The sequence below is a fragment of the Manduca sexta genome, unplaced genomic scaffold (assembly GCF_014839805.1).
Source record: "Manduca sexta isolate Smith_Timp_Sample1 unplaced genomic scaffold, JHU_Msex_v1.0 HiC_scaffold_283, whole genome shotgun sequence".
NCBI lineage: Eukaryota > Metazoa > Arthropoda > Insecta > Lepidoptera > Sphingidae > Manduca > Manduca sexta.
In genome coordinates, this window is record NW_023593834.1 from 1 (window position 1) to 17778 (window position 17778).

The window sequence follows — 17778 nt, forward strand, 5'->3', positions numbered from 1 at the left end:
CTAGACCCCGACAGTGAGTGGGGCACTGTGGTTGGTTGCAGACTGTTCCAGCTGAAGGAGCGCGGCGCGGCCATCCCGCTGTACAGCGTGCACGGGCACCCGCTGGACCTGCGCCAGCTGGTGGTGGCGGGCGCGACAAGTTCGTGCGCGTGTACGACCGGCGCAAGGCCAGCAAGCCGCTCGCCCTCTACTGCCCCTCCGGCTTCACCGAGGACAATGTGAGTTGTACGGCTCAGACGGTCTACGTCGAAAAACGAAACGAGCTTCGGATTTAACTCTATTACCAAATTACTTCGGATCCGTCACTGTTCTGTAGCTTAAGATACTGGTAGGGTCGATACCCCGTATTTTTTTTAGGAGAAAGCAGTGGAACTTTATCATCGCAGATGGTTTTAAAAAATATAACTATACGTGCTTACAAATTCCATGTCTGAAATATTGTAATGAACGGATCGAATCCGTAACACTTCGTAGTAACGAAACGTGCGATCCGTCATCCGAAACTACGGATTTCGTTTTCGAAGTAGACTCTCAGAAACTTTAGAGCCTTAGTCCTTGTGATTTAAATGTCTTTAGTCGATAATAGGGTCGTAGCTAGGGTTGCTAACACTTCTTAGGGGAAATACAGCATTTTTCCGTACTATATATTTCTTCAACAGTATCTAGTGCACAGACCCAAAACGTAGTACAATACTATACATTAGAATACGGTTGGCAACCCTAGTCGTGGCGCCTGCTTTCAACAGACTATGTAATATTTCATGTAATCAACTGCTATGTTTCTGAGATCGTTGAATTCACAAAAGAAATTAGTTGAGATTGGTTTAGACGAGCAGTGTCGATATGTCCCAAATCCCATCCCTACTCTAAAATATTAACAAATGCCACTCAAGGATTTTCCGGGATAAAAGACTCGGTATATAAATTCTGGAATAACAAATAGCCTATGTTCTTGCCACGGTCTCGGAACTATCTCCGTATCATATTTCATCCAAATCTGTTCGATGATTTTTGAGTTTATCACATTCAGACAAATAAACAGACGATAGGGGGGATAGTTTGTTTTATAATATCCAAGGACTAAATGGGATTGTGCTACTCTTTTCTCTCAGCTGTTATTTAAACTTTTATATCAAATTTTGTCTATCTTCAGACTTGTATAACACTGAGTTCAACTTGTAAAGATTGGTCAATTAGTATGTGTGATGCCACACTACGTCTCCACTGGTCCCCGTTTTCTATTATAGTACTATTAATTCCAGACCAACACAAAGAAGAAGATGCGTCTGTCCATGATGCACCTCACGTGCGCCATCTACAATCACGACGGCACCGAAATCCTCGGCTCTTACAACGATGAAGACATCTACCTGTTCAATACCAAAAATGATGTTCACGTCAAGTGAGTATAAATATTTGCTATGCGCCGCTATCCTTGCTGATGACATCGGGCGTTTCCGGAAGTATTCGGCTGCGCGGGCAGGCTGGCAGAAGAGAAGATATGTCACGTGGCGACTATTCTATTATTCTCTCTGGTTGGACGTTGTCAAAAATGTATAAAATTGTATTCTGTAATTATTTTGCTAATATAATGTTTACTATTAGAGAATCTAGTTAATAGTAAAGAAGTTTAATACTAACTGGCAGTGGCAGCCTTAGGGAGGGAGGGAGAATTAGTCAATACGTGACCTCATGCTTACACAAGGTCTTAACCTTATATTTAAAGGTCACCACTCTGTTAACAGATGAAATTAGGAACCATTGTTTCGGTCTAGCTGATTGTCTTCGGTTAACTGATTCAGCGTCCGCACGGAACCTGGACCTCTCACCGACAATTTGCGTTGCACTACTACTTAGAACGTAGTATAGTATCAGGCTGAATGAGATGGACCTTTGCTGGTCTTAATGTTTTCTTTTTTAATGTAATATATAGTGTTACCTTTTTTTCCCTGTTCTACCTGAACATTCTTATTGCTAGATATCTTTGGTCGGTCGACACTTGCTATGGGCTTCATATCGCTTAACATCAGGTGCAGTGAAGCGACTTTGCTGAGCTTTCATAAAAAAAAATAGTTTAAATTGTGCCAGTAAATAAATCTTTCTTTCCTACCATCTCATATACACTTGACTGACTTTCCAGAGGCGACACCAACCAGGAGAAGGATGGCTACACGCACCGCTACACCGGACACCGGAACAGCGCCACGTTCAAGGGCGTGGCGTTCTTCGGCCCCAGGAGCGAGTACGTCGTCTCCGGCTCCGACTGCAGCCACATCTACATCTGGGAGAAGAATTCGGAGGCCATCGTGCAGTGGCTGCAGGAGATGTTAACGGAGTGGTGAGATTGCATCGAGGATTTTATTCTTATGATTTTACGCAAGAATATCAATACAGGAAGGGGTGTATCGCAATATTGCGCTCAAATTCCAAACATTGAGTAGAAAACCCATTGTCACCTTACCTGACTCGAAATTAGAAACTCCCGGTTCTCAGAGTGATGTCGTACCGCGCGTGTATATAATTACGCCATCGAAGCAATCTTTCCAAATAATATTTCAATTTTATTTTGGACCTATTAGGGTCACATTCGCGTACCAAATCCTGATGGTAAATAACTGGCAGTCTAAAATATGACACGCTTTTTGATACGGGCACAGCAATGATCGCACTCTACTTGATGTCAAGTGGAGCAGGGTCCAGATAGTGTCGACTGGCGAGAGACGATTATCCCTCACAAGTCAACACAATTATGCCGGCCTGTTTGCAGCCGGATATACACACGGCAATCCGTAACATTCACGCGGGTCGCTGTGTCGGGTTTTGCACCTTGTGTAAGATGGTCGCTACCGGGCAGATACAATTATCTTACCACCAGCATCGTAGAATGACTCTCTAGAAGTGACTCCCCACTACGGTGTGGTTGCAGGTGAACTGCATCGAACCGCACCCGCGGTTCCCGATCCTGGCCACGAGCGGCCTCGACAAGGACGTGAAGATCTGGGCGCCGTACAACCACAAGGACCCCACCTACAACAAGCTGAGTAAGGTGAGGAAAAACATAGAAATACATATTTATCGTCACAGTAGTCACAGTATCACAAGTATTAATAAAGAGAAGAAAAAATATAAATAGGTATATAATTAAAAACACACACCGATACCATGTCCACACCGCGATAACTACAACCACGGTTTTACATAGACTCCATAATGCGATGTGGATTGGTAACATAGTTTGCACTGGATCTAATTTTTATTATGTTCCGCGAGAAAGCTTCGAAGTTGGTGGCAAATATATTATCAAAATCATAATACATTTATATTAGAACTTCCTCGCGTTATTATAATAAAACTATTTTCGGCTTTCATAGTCGTTTTTAAATATGTCTACGAGTATGGATTGTCGCAATAAAATGCGAAAAATAGTTTATTTTTAATTCACTGAACTGTATACAGTACGTGACATTGTTTTGCAGGTGATCCGCGAGAACAGCGCGTCGCAGCTCCACAGCCCGTTGTTCAACGACTTCCTGCCGACGCTGTACTCGGCGTGGCGCGGCGAGAACCGCCTCTACGACGACGAAGATCTGCCACACACCGGCAATATCGAATTTGACGGCAACATTTGCACCACTTTCTAAATTATATCGGACTTCTAGAAATAATGCCAGTAGTTAGTACAGAATTCGACGGAATTTACACCTTTCAAACACGCCGGAAAATGTACAAAACACACAGCGCATAAGTCGAGTAGGGTTTTCATGATTCTAAATCCAGATGTAATATGAAAATCAGGTATACTAGCATCTAACTAGTATTACAGGGTATTGATTTCGACGGAAACATTAGTGCCACATATGACATTACACACATATACGTATAACATCTAACAGTATGTATAACTGCATGGTCAATGTTATCCAATGTCTAAGATACTGACTGTTGGCTAGTGTCAAAGTTCTTGAGCCTAATTCTATGGAGTATGGAAAATGTTGGCATGTCTAGTTAGAATCGCGTATAAAACTGCAGTATGTATGGTGTAGTGTTCTCGTGGTGTGAGGATTTCAGCTTGTCAATTCATCAAATTAAATGATAATTGAGCTCATAGGGTACAAATTAAATTGACCTATTTTACCCAACTGTAAGTATAATGATAGGTTTGGCAACAATATCAAAAACTAAGCCCAGATCTATTCTCTTCAGGCTGATTTAGTATTCATTACGTTTTGGGAATTCATTCAACTTGGACGCTAGATGAAATGTACCGACTAGCTGATTAGATGTAAATGGAAACCCAGGTTAAATACACAACTGGTACATACACAGACGCCTTTCTAACGTTCGTATATACGTGTAACGGCTTTGTCTTGCTTCTTGAGTGAGACTTGAGAAGTAAAATGAAACATTGTATTTATAGACATGATCATTAGTAAGGCCTTCGGTGAAATAAAAGCGTGCCTACACTTGGAAGAAGTAGTGGTCATCATGCCATGAGGATTGATTATGATTATATATATTTATGGTGGCAAAAAGCAAGTTTACCATCTTAGGCCATTTTTGAAATATTAAAATACTCTATGATTTTAAGTTTTTATATCATACAATGATACAGTTATTAATATACATTTCTAGATGTTTTTATCTCTCTCAAGTGTACTATTAGCTGGAATACATATCCTAAAACACGATAGTTTACTTTCTTTGTTTTAACCAAATACTGTCTTTGTCAATTGCTTCTTGATCAGCTATACTCAACCAGTGGCCTGCTGAATTTACAAGTGGCTAACCTGGATTCAATGAATTCATATTTTTTTCCTAAGATCCCTTGAAGTTATTAAATAATAAAATCATTCATTTAATCATGAATACTTTTATGAAAATAAATAATTAATTAATTAATTGATTACATATTTAACATAGTAGATCATTGAATTCATGTTGCCTATGGCACCATGAATAAGATGTCTTTGTGCTCCATAGAAAAAGATTGAGTATGGCTGTTGGGCAATTTTATCCACATAATAAAGTAATATTCAAATAGTATGTGTATTCTAGGTATAAATAATAGCTTGTATAAGCAAAAAAACTTGTCGTATTTTTGGACCACTGGTTCCCATAGGGCGGGGAGTATCGAGGATGATCAAAGAGGTAATAACGATGTCTTTATCCCAAACATATTGGAAGTAGTATCTCTATTATAAATCGGTGTATTGTACATGTTTGTAGTTAAAATAGGCTTATACAGGATGGTTTGATAGGAGGTATGATCTATAAGATAAAAGGCGTTTATGATTTAACACCTATTACACTCGTAATAGGTGGTATACTCTTGTATAAGCTTTAGACTTGAAGGTCAGTTCGTTTTTTACCCAACGCGCATTCTAGGAACACAACTGGAGTGTTTTTGAAAATTGTCTCACTGACTCGCGTCGCGGTGCCAAACGCCAGAGCAGGACAACACCGGCATAGTGGCCGCATTGGTAGATAGTTCAATGTCTTGACGCGGCCGTCAATGTATAAAAAGCCAATATGTCATAGAAATTTTGAGGGATATATAGCAAATTGTACTTTCAAAACATCCTGTATAATTCAGTTTTGTAGGTAAATGTTTATCAGTCACAATATGTTAACAGTTTTCTTTGCACTCAATGATGTAGTTTAGTGAAATAAGAATACGTATTCTGAAGGTACTTTATTATTTTTATATACCTGTTCTATAATTTTCTCACACTGGTATTTCTTCAATAAACTTACGGTATTGATTTTCTATCGGGTAGACAAAGGCACAAAAAATATACAAATGTGTTAATTAGACAAACAAAGTTTGTTGGCCAAAGAGAATTACCTCATCACCAGTTTTCCTCTTACGGAGCCCATTTAAGGAAAAATACACGAAGCTAAATTTAAACTTAACCACTTCCAGTTCTTATTTTAAAACAATGATTATTGTAATACAATTATTACATGAAATAATACAAATTTTGGATAACAGCACTATACATGCACCGGATGCTATAATCAAATCCCAAACAGGAAAATGATAAATTATTATTTTTATATTGCACAATTTGTAAATTTTATTTATGGCAAAAATTAATAGTGATGGATATCTATAGCGAGATCGTGGGATTGGACTTTTATGATTTGTTTATCTTTAGGATCGGTCGCTTGGTTAACATGATTGTTATTAATAGTTCTGGTAAGAAACTATCTCGTTTTTACAATCGCCATTGTGTTTGTGGCCCAGGGTTGATAGGACACGCTTATGAGGAAATTGAGTCTTTGGGTTGCCAAAGACATAAATAGGTCATAGAAAGATAGGAAAAGAAAATATTAATTCACTTCATTCCGTGGTTTGACAATAAAATCCATTTCAAATATACAAAAATCATTTTCAATAAACTATCTTAATCGCTGTTTTCGATCTATCAGAAAATGAGCCAATCAGGTTTCTTTTTAACATACTTAGAAATGAGTCATGATTGGTTTATTTGGAATGGGATTGAACTGAGGCTGGGATCATTTATTTAAAAACGCTGTTAGTCGTACTTAAAAGTTGAAACAAAATAATGTCTCAAGAAAATACTGCTAGCAAAAAGAATATTTATTTTACCTACAGTTTTAGGGACAATTTTAAACGCCTTTACATTAAAATGTAACATACCATACGGTGTATCATTGCTATTATTTTTGAGTAGGCGTGCCGCTTTATTCATAATTTATACAAGATATTTATTAAAACCAGATGTTTAATACCCAGATATTGAAATTATAAACCCTTTAGTGCACACATAGGTCTCAATACCTTAATACTATAATGAACAAGTCGGAAACAAAGCGCATTAGTATTAAATAATGTTCAAAGTTGGCTTAATATTTATGTTTATAATTATTTTACCTATGGACAGCCTCGATGGCGTAGTTGTATTACTGTACGACTGCAGTCCTGAAGTGTCTGGTTAGGTCCCCGAGGCGGGCAGTGATATTAGGTTTTTCTTAGTATCAGTCAGAAGTCGAATATGTACCCCTTATGGCGATAGGATCACCCCCCACATGGGCCGGACACAAGGCGGATAGTGGATTTTCGCTCTACCTACCCCTCGAGAGATAAGTCGTGTGTGTAATATTTATCCGACACGTAACATCGGTAATATCAAGCAGTTTTTGCTTATCGTAATATGGGTCACGTTATCTCAACACTTGAGTGTGCTATCAAGAACTTCGTATCGTCAGGTACAAAGATTGTATTAAAACCACATAGGTTTAGTGCTAGCGGGGTGTGAAACAAGTTCAAAGTTCGATGTCGTGCTATCGTTGGTGGGGTTCCTTTTATATTTGCACGGAATGTGGTTAGCATGATATGAGCAGCATTTGTTGTATTAAATCATGTGGGTCGGAAATAAAGTATAGTAGAAAAACAAGCCAAATAACAATTTTCACTAAACTAGACTTATGGGGCTACCATGTTTAGATGAATACTTTAGTTTAAAGGTTTATAAACTAATTCAAATATTTCTTGAAAAACTCGTGCAGTGTTTACAAGTACCCATGTTAAATAAAAAATGGACATATAACTTAGCTTCAAGTCGTATTCTTTATACACCGATATGTCTTTTTCCTACTACAACAGGATCGCAGAGTCTGTGTATTTCTTCACAATCATCGTATTGGTGTATTTACTTCTATATGTCGAACTAATTGAAGTGTCCACAGTAACAACTATTATCTGTGGTACTAATACGTTATAAGTCGAAAATGAAAAACAATTATGAGCAATTCTTAAATATATTAATCTATACATATTTATTATCAAACTGAAGTGTGTAATGTTTGTTTTTGTATAATAAAGTACCTTCTGGATTTGATTGTAATTATAATGTAGGCCATACGTGAGATTTACAGTAATTACCCAATTATAAACTAGTGTGTTGTATTTATGTAAATTTAATTGTTTAAATATGCATACCTTGATATTAATAGTGCGTTACGAATTTTATTGTGTGCCGATATAATAATCGGTACGATAAATCGGTCAGCATGGACCGTAAATTTATTACGACAGAAATCGGTTACATTTTATTGGTGGTATGTCGGTATACAATGAATTCGGAACATATAAAATTGTATAATTTTATATGTAACCATTCTTAACAATCACATAGTTTTGTTTAAGTCATTTTTGGTATAAGAAATTTTGAAAAGTGTAAAAAAATATTTATATGTTACGCCTGTGATATGCCGGTTTCGATGTTTGTATTTGTGTTTCTTTTCATTTATGTTAGTGGCTTTAAATTAAAAATGTGTTAATAATGCGCATTTAGTTATAATTAGATATATTTACGGAGAATTATTATTAAGCCTGATATACTCCGGCGAATTTTTTGTTCATATATATGCTTGACTCTATTTCTCTTAACTTTAAGATAGTCACGTATATCCACATAATAGTCGATCAGATACTAATATCCAGTCGCTGTTTAATGTTCGTATTGATAATTCAGCTTGATTCATTGTAATGTTACTGTTTCAGAATTAGATAACTTGGGTCATAGTGTTGTAATACGGTAGGCATTATATTGATGTTTATATGGTCATCAAATATATCTTAATGTTGTAATAATAGTTGTTTAAGATCATTTTGCCCGGTTTATTTATTTTTAATCAGTTTAGATATTTCTGTTTGTTAATTATGAGCCAGGTTGAGCGCCTGATTTACGCAACGTGCAAATAAATTGTATTCGTCTAATGAAACGTGACTAAGCCAAACAAAACTCATGTCAACTCTGATCTTAGTTAAATTCTGTTCAAAAAATCAAATATTATTTAGCTACCTTATATTTTTTGGTGTTCACAATTTATTTGAATTTTTGGCAAACAGGCTCTTAATTATTCGAATTTAGCTCAATAGTCCGAATTTTTAAGTTTTTTATAATAAATATAAAATTATTATTGTAACGTTTTCCAATTCCCATTTCTTCTGTAAAGATTAATGTATAAAGGTATTTGACTATTCGAAATGATTATTAATATGTATTTATATCATATATCGCCTTGATTAGATAAATTCTTGTTTATTTTCGTTGCCTAATTAAAACTTTGAAACGTGTGTGTTTCGTAAATTTGCATCACAGAAGTGACGCCAATTTTCATAGTGTATTTTAGCACATTGATTTTTAGTTGTCAAATACCTTAAAACTTATTTATTGTCACTGATTTTGTTTATATGATATATATGTTTAGCTGAAACCCGACGCATAGGGTCAACGTATTGTTAAAGTGACAGGATTTCTGCTCATTTAAAAATATTTTTTTTTTTAAAGTTCACATGGAACTAGTTCCTTTAAACTTAATTTGTGATTTGCTTTTATTTAGTTTCATCTATCATTGTAAATGGACTCCCAAAATGTATGGAGTAACAATGTAAGATTAGTCTCATACTGTAAATAAAGGATTATCTAATTGAATATTTGGAGTTTTTATTTTAAAATTGTCTAGGACGTGTTTTACATGATATGAATAAAAAAATATAAAACATATTTTTTGGCTCCAATATTTCAAAATTAAAAATACAAGTCGTATTATTTGGTAAAACTATTACATTGTTAAAATATTGCCAGCGTACCACCCTTAATATTTTCATTATACTCTTGTTTTACAACAGTAAAGTTTTAAATCTCCCGGCTTTTGATTTTGCGTCTACTAGCGCCACGCTGTATTCATATTTTGAACTAATAGTTGACGCGCTCACATTTTCCACGATTTTAATGTATTTTATTCATAATAACTTACAATATGTACATCATATACGTTGAAATAGGATTCAACATCATCTTAGAAAGTTATTTAGCAATCAAACGATGTAATTACAAAAATAAAATTGATCATTTTTGTCCACATGCTTGTCATTACTCGTCAGTGGCCGCCGCTCTAGACCAATCAGAAGTGGCGTATGCAGAAGCCCGCGCCATCTTCGTTTTCAAACTGATCTCGCGGCACGCTCGCTCATTCTGTCAGTCAGTCGCGCGTCGGATCCGGGCAGCCGTACAACTTGCAACTTAAGTAGTTAAACGCCAAAATCAGAATAATCATGAGCACCAATGAAAAATCAGTGAAGTGGCCGTCGACAAGGTCGGTGATGAGAGCAAGGGTGACGCCAAAAGTGACCTAAAAGGAGCGAAAAGGGCAGCCGAGGTGAGTGCACATGTCAAACAAATGTATTCATTTAATCGCTCGCCATTTTATTGAACGCTATAATAAAGGCCATATTACGTTAATTTATCTTTGTTGTATCATAACGTTAGACCGCATGGAGCAAGAGTTAGGCAAGTGTCGTGGGCACAGGAATCGAACCGACTTCAACCGGCGTATTTTTGGACCTCATATCCGCGCGAGTTACGCATTTTAGCGTGTGTGAGGTAATCGATGAGCCAATAACACCATGCCCTATGATGTTGCAAGCATGTGAATATCTTGTCTGGCATGCTATTATAGCGGGCTTAGCTTTGTTTACCCGTTTTCGATACAGAGGCATGACCTTGGTAGAAAAAACATGGCGCGGGAACGTACACTGTCCTCATTGATGTGGTTATTACTAGAAATCATCGTGTATTTGTAGTAGCGTGGAGGTTTTGTATTATTGATTTTATTGCGTATTGTAGCTATTTTAGACTTTCTCAGGGCTTACGTGCATTGTAGCGTGACGCTAGAGAGATAGGTAACATGGCCGGCGCGAATGTCAATGTATTAACTCGCGCCGATTGTCATACGTTTATGTTCGCTCCACGTTATCTGGCTCTTTTGAAAACATCCTTGGCTGTCGCCTAGGATGAAATTCAAGTGTGCCGTGAGTCAGACGTGCCTGTATCATTTGCACAATTGTTATTTTATATCGCAGCTTACACTCAAAACTAGTCATTGACCCGGCATTATTTGAATGTAGGTGTACCGTATTTTGTTATACGTTCGTTTCCTTTGTTCAACTGGCACTTGTTCGCAGTGCACACGTATTGCCATTTTGTTGACTAAACTAATCGAGGCGGGAATCTTAAAACATTGCTAATTCACTAAATATGGGAATGTTTTAGGATTTTTTGATTGTGCATCTCTTTCCCTCGTAAGTGATTGGCGTGCTTAAAAACGCATGGCGTACTAGCGCCGCTGCCTAATCGAGGGGTTATATTTGAAAAGGTTAGGTGCGCATTTTCCCAACACGAGACGTGTATGTCCATAGTTTGTGTTTGGAGATTGCTTTATTAATATGTTTTATTATATTTTTATTAATTTGTTTGGCTAATCGGCCACATAGGCTGCGAAAACGGTTGGTGGGCTATGCGCGGCGGACGCGTTCCGGTCACTCGGCCATGGCAAAAAGGGCCGTATGACCCCGGCTTCGTGGCTCGGCGCCGTTTCCCTCACACTACTAATGACCCCACGCTCCTTTATTGTCACCAATCTTTGTCACCTGCCTTTTTATTACTTCGTGGTTGTTTTACGCGAAATTATAGCTTCTAATCTAGTGCATTTGAAATTGAAACAAATTGGCCGATGGCCAGTTATAACTTTCTTGATCTTGAAACAGATTGAGACACGCCGCATTATGTTATCTTGTAATGTGTAAACAATAATAATGTTAAAATGGCAATGTTTGACTTTTGGTAGGAAAAAACAACAGAAGCGAAAAAGGCGCGAAAGGAAGAAAATGGCGGCGGCGGGGAGGACGAGCCGCATAGTCCGGAGCTGGATCTGTTTGTAGGAGAGGACGATGTGGACGACGATGACGACGAAGACGTCGAGGGCGAGGAGGAGGACGAGGAGCTAGGAGAGGAAGAGGAAGAGGATCTCGAGGGGGACGGTGTGTACACTGCACCATTGTTTACTATATTAAGTTGATTATTTAATTGAAGAATCACAATGGTGTTAATATTGGAGATTATTCTAACAACATAATTGTTTTTGTTTCAGATGACGACGTTGAGGAGGACATACTGGACGAGGAGGAAGAAGACGATGCGTAATACGCCTCGTGCCTCAGCATGGACAATGTCACAGTGATGTGTTAGTGCTAGTGACGGCCCGGACTGACGCGGCCCCGCCTCGCCTCAACTGCGACAGCAGACAGACCCGCAGGCACACACGAGATAGGAACAAACAGTTGGGAACACGCGGGGCCGGCAACGCTCCCACCTAAAACGGGTGCAGTTATAATTTAAATGACAAATGTAATTAATTAAGTGAAATTCAATGCAGATTTTCAATTTTTTACAATATTTAAGTTCGGTACCGAAGCTGTATCATTTATTCTCGGCTCGATGCAACGGGTGTGTAATTAAGACTTAGTAGAATGCTGTTGAATTTTGTCATGAAATGTACAAATGTGTTTTTCGAAAGTAAACTTATTTTAAGTGAAAACCGCTCTGTATTCTAGGTTGATACCTGTAAGCCCGTCGTATGGCGAAATTGTGATATTTTTCTACAGTAGACACCTAACATTTTAACAATGCTTTATTATTGGTACACGTGCGCGCCATTTTGAGACGCCGCGAAAAAGCGACCCTTCATAAACCCCTATGTTGAACACTCCCGATAACCGTTTGTCATGCCTAATTACACATTTCAACGGCTATTGGAAGACTTCTATTTGGTTTAATACCAGATGTAAAAAAAAAAGTAAAATCAGTGTCCAAATTTTGGCGCGGAAAAACTTTGAACATGCAAACAAACATTGGAGTATCATTTGAATTTCGACTAATCTTTGTTGCTATACGTAACAAATCCGGCTAAAAATAGTGAACAGAACTAAAACCGTTCTGTTAATATTATCATTGACCTGCACGTAACCCATATATCTATATTGTGAATTCTTAAATGAAAGCAGGTCTGAGAAAACGTAACGCTGCGACAAATGCAGATATTTTCGTGAATGCGACCGTTATTAAAATAAACTGAAAAATAAAGATATACTAATTGAAAACACTGGCCAATGTTCTAAAAATCTTTTTCACAAATTTGCGATTCCATAATAAACATGGTCCACCTACTCTAAGCTTAGGGGAAATTATTAAAAAGGTAAATGCGCGCAGATCATCTACAATATGTAGTCTTATTTTAAAATATTTCCCCAGCAGAAAAATACTAATTTGGTCAGAAATAAATTTAACTTAAAATAAACACTGAGCACTTGTTTTCGTTATTACTCCCACGTAGAAACATAATTGTCTGATTTAATAATATTGTAAACATGATCCCAACTTGTCAGCGCTGACGTCACGGGCGCAGTCTTAAGTTGGCGTGCACGGGTAGTGAATAGAAATAGGCCAATGAAGGCGCACTAATAGAAAATAAGCGATGTAAGTCACAAAGCTCAATTCTTCATTTTCTAGTTGATGAGAGTTTGTGTGTACATATTTAGCGTAAGTGAAGCCTGTGATTTTTATATGTAACAGACAGTGTGACCATTTGTGGCAGATTTCTGCCATTTGGGCAGATTTGGCACCAAAATTTTAACTCTGGCAGACTAAGCTAAAGTTTCAAAAAAGTGGCAGATTTTGACAGATTTCAAGCTAATCTTTATTATTTTTGAATCTCTATCTTTATTATATATAAATTGAATCCTTATAATTTTCTGTTGCTTATTATTTACATTATTTTTATTATGCATATATTTGGTAGGAAATTATTTACTGAGCTAGCAACTTTTGTCACGGGCATAGTACGGGGATTTCCTGTGCTATTATTTTAGCGTCCAATGCCTCATGTGAAAGAATATTCTCCCAATTAAATTTAAATAAAACAAAAATAAGGAACAAGTTCCTAAATAAACATGTATCTGCCCTATTAACAATAAAAGAAGGTATAAAGGAACATGGAGACTGCATCTCCTTTAAACCAACAAAAGAAATGATTAAAAGATGTCAATTAAATCAATGTATAATTATAAAGAACAAATCGAAGAGTTTGAAGCAAATGTTGACACATAAAATATGTAGTGAATGGAGTAATTTAAAAAGTCTAATGTTTCAGGTTCAATAAAGGAATTCCTTTGAATACATAGTATTTAATTTATTTATACCCGTCTTCATGGATGCTATAATATGATGGCATATTTTAGATATATTCTGGAGTTGGGTTAGGCAGATTTTGGCAGATTTTTGCCAGGGTCAGGCAGATTCGCGATTTTTGAGATGGTCACCCTGGTAACAGATTCGACACGTTCAGTTTTGTATTGAGTGTCCACCGGTAAGGTCGTGTTCAAGTCGTACTTTCGTTGTCTCGACCGACTCGAAAATGCCTCAGCTCGTACGATTCAATATGGTAATCTAGGTTTTAATTATTGTATAGCGGTTCCGTAGCGGACTAGATCGACGCGTTTTCGAGCCGGGACGAGCGCACACGCTCCGCTGTCAGGCCGGGACGAGACGCGCCCGCCACGACATTTTTGCTAGAAAAACATCACAATTTTGCCATCACGCGCCCCGCGCTCCGCGACCGATAAAGAGAGCGCGACGGCGACGCGCCGCGATAGCGGACGTGAAATATACAAAACCGGCCTGTAATTTTTGTCCATACTGTTACGGCGACTAGCGTAGAACCCGCAGCTCGGTATTCCAGTGTTCCACGATGTGGAACGAGATTCTTAGGTTAAAGTGATTTAGTATGTAGGATGTACGCCATTTTACGAAAGGACGCCACGGGAGCCGGCGCTGGGGCGGGGCGGTGCGGGGAGCGGCGCGCCCACCCCTCGGGCCGCATGGCCTCGTTCGATTTGTGTCCACGCCCCGCCCCGCGCCGCCGGCCGCCGCCCCTCCGCCGCCGAGGCGTCCGCCTGCCACCACGACGAGCCAACGCGCTCCGTCGTGTGGAAAATTACCCGTTGCGCGTCGTCCATCGCCGGCGAGCGGTGCGGTTCGCCCGCGCCCGGCGATGTATGCAGCGCCGTGGCGCGAGTGTTTTGATACTTGTTGTTGAGTCCGTTTTCCGTTTCGTGTGCGCGAGTGCGCCAGCCGGCGGTGCGCGGCTCGCGGCGGAGGTTCCCGCGCCGGTCCCGCGGCTGCGGCACTCGGCAAGCATTTAGACACCACCAGTCCCGTTGGCGGTCCGATACCAAAGGGAACGACGACGTTTCGTCGAGGAAATTGACGTTGAAATCTATATTATCATATGAGTAAAATCTTATCGTCCCGCCTTTCGTTTGTGGTGAGAAAGAGCTGTCGCATATTTGTGTACCATGCACGACTTATGTGAATACTTTAGTACGATTTTATTTATTTGTGATGTTGAACACTATTGATTTTCTACAATGGACGAAATGTAAATACAACCGATTTTAAGTAAAAAGTTATTTTGTTTTCGAGTTTATTTATTTACCCGATGCGAAATCATATCGGATATGATACGAGTGGCGATAATAAAGGCGGCGCAGTATAAATAAATATGCCGCAACACTTGAAGGCGCAATTGATAGGCCCGCGTGCACACTAGAGCGTGCGGCCGCTAACGGTTTTGTGCACACTGCACCGTGCACACAAGCCGCTGGGTCACAAAAACCATCCCCTACACGAACAATACATTTTGGGGAGATGTCACGAGGGGAGGGGTCTTCACCCTATTTCCGCTTAACGCCAACTTAATTATTAGCAACGAATGCATTTTCGATAGAATTCACAAAGAATGTCTGATATTTTTTAGGGTGACCGCATTATAGGTGTTTATCGTGTTGCGATAATAATATGCCTACCGGGATAATAGATCGTGAACAGGCGCACGAATTGGCAGCTAACTTATAACTACTATGGTTTGCTGACCCGGCATGTCGTTAGGTTCAGATGACACGGATCGCGTGTAGACTAAGGCCTGGGGCACACTGACGGGAGAGCACCTGGGGTTTATCTGCTACATGTTAACACACATGGACACTAAGCGATGTCTATAAGCACGCGGAACGATGAAACATAGTATGTAATCATTGAAAATATACCTCCAGAATCTTCTGTGAAATCAACAATTTAATTTAGTATTTGGCGTCTTGAAGTCTATTATAACATTGCAAGGCTTGCCGAGGCATTTCTAGGTTACCCGACACGGCTTTACTAGGTACACACAAGCGTTGTTTTATATAGCAACAATTGTCGAAATTTCAGCTATATCGTCTTGTCATAAGGTATATATTAATATTTGTCATCTGAAAATCCTCCCTGAACTGCCGCCAGTGGGCACGGGCTCGAGAGTTGAGGTTAATCGGTAATAGAAAACATCGTGAATAATCATATTATGTAATTTGCTAGCGGAATATAATATGATATTTATAAATAAATCGTAATCAGTCATATGAAGTACAAATTGGATAACGTGACGAAACTTGGTGTTAGGTTGGTGATTCAATGCCGCCGCTATTTGAAAATTAGCCCGTCATGTTTCTACGTATCAAGACGTAAAATGAGGATCGTTGGCAAATTATTGCACAAAGATTATGCCAAAACATACGTTCACTGATACAGCTACTAGGTATTACATTAAATAAATTCTATTTATGGGAAGTTATGTAGACATGTAGAATAATTTTATTGGTGACTCAATGTACCTACGAGTCTATGGAGACGGGTCCGAAACGCATCGACGTAACGGTAAAAACGAATTATATGCATTTATAAGCAAAGAATAGAGCGACATCTATGGTTAAACATTTACAAATAGTTTTCAAGCTAAACGCACAGATGGCGTGAATATAACTTTGTAAAATCATTTATCAGTCATGCTGATAGCGCGTCAGGGAAATTATGGCGCGATATTTAAGTTCAGATAATGAGTTAAATATGTGATGCGTACAATTTAAAAAAGATAAAGTAGCCTAATTTGGCTTATTTTTGGGTTCGTGATAGCATTTTGACGGACTGGAATTAAAACTAGCTATTTAAAACACAATACTAACTATGGTCCTGGAATCCAGCTGAGACACGTTCTAAGTCACTGTCTCTATCAAAGAAAATTGTATGTGGGTATAAGAGTATTTATTTTCCTGTAAAAAAATTGTTGTATACCTTCATTTTCTTTGATTAAAATATAAATTAACTGCTCCATCATAAAAAAATACGTATATTTATTTTAAAAAAATCACAATGATAAAGAACCTTATTGTTTTAGTATCTAGTCAGTAGGTAAGTAGAAATGTACTGTATAAAATCTGCAAGTTTTGGATTTAATTTCTAGTTTGAGAAATTTCACTTTAAGAGTAGATTTAGCGAGTCACGAATGCATTAGTTGCAACTCTGCCTACTCTTTCGGGCCGTAAACATATAATATGTCATAATGAATAGTATAAAAACGACCTGCGTGGTGACGATTTAATTTCACTGGATGTTGCTTGAACAAACGTTTGATAGAATGGACATAGGCTTTGATTCATTCAGCCAGCAATAAACAATTTAGTACGATTCGTGTCGCGTGGTCGAGCGAACGCAAGTACTGCGCGTTCCCAGATACATAAACACGTCGTGTCCTTTTAAATTGAATTGACCTCTCTTCGAATTTGTGGATTTAATTTGGGTTTATGAATGCTGTTCGATCAGAGTCCAAAGTGAAATATTTGGCGGCAAAATGTGACAGTGTTGTTTACATCAGTGGAATTTATAATATAAATTTTCTCTTTTATTCAAAACATAAAATATAAGGTGCGTACCTATTTGTTATGTTATGTACTTTTATTAGATAGCTACACTTTAGCATTTAATTAATTTTGTCTTATAAGGATTTAAAAAGTCATAAAATAAAATTACGACGAACGTT

At 38.3% G+C, this 17778-nt stretch overlaps 1 protein-coding gene and 1 long non-coding RNA gene across 2 annotated transcripts; both read left to right on the forward strand.

Annotated features, from left to right (window-relative positions):
* Nucleotides 1–3: 3 nt before the first annotated feature.
* On the forward strand, nt 4–5686 carry LOC119188438 (DDB1- and CUL4-associated factor 8-like; the record flags this gene model as incomplete). Its single annotated transcript, XM_037446300.1, is given in 7 exon segments — nt 4–124; nt 127–218; nt 1263–1402; nt 2141–2316; nt 2319–2338; nt 2927–3046; nt 3477–5686. Coding segments are annotated over 7 exon segments (834 nt in total), but the record flags the coding sequence as incomplete, so codon positions are not given.
* A 4285-nt stretch (nt 5687–9971) lies between these two features.
* On the forward strand, nt 9972–12726 carry LOC119192486. Its single transcript, XR_005113651.1, has 3 exons — nt 9972–10191; nt 11659–11851; nt 11962–12726. It is a non-coding gene; the product is annotated as an uncharacterized LOC119192486 (long non-coding RNA).
* Nucleotides 12727–17778: the final 5052 nt, after the last annotated feature.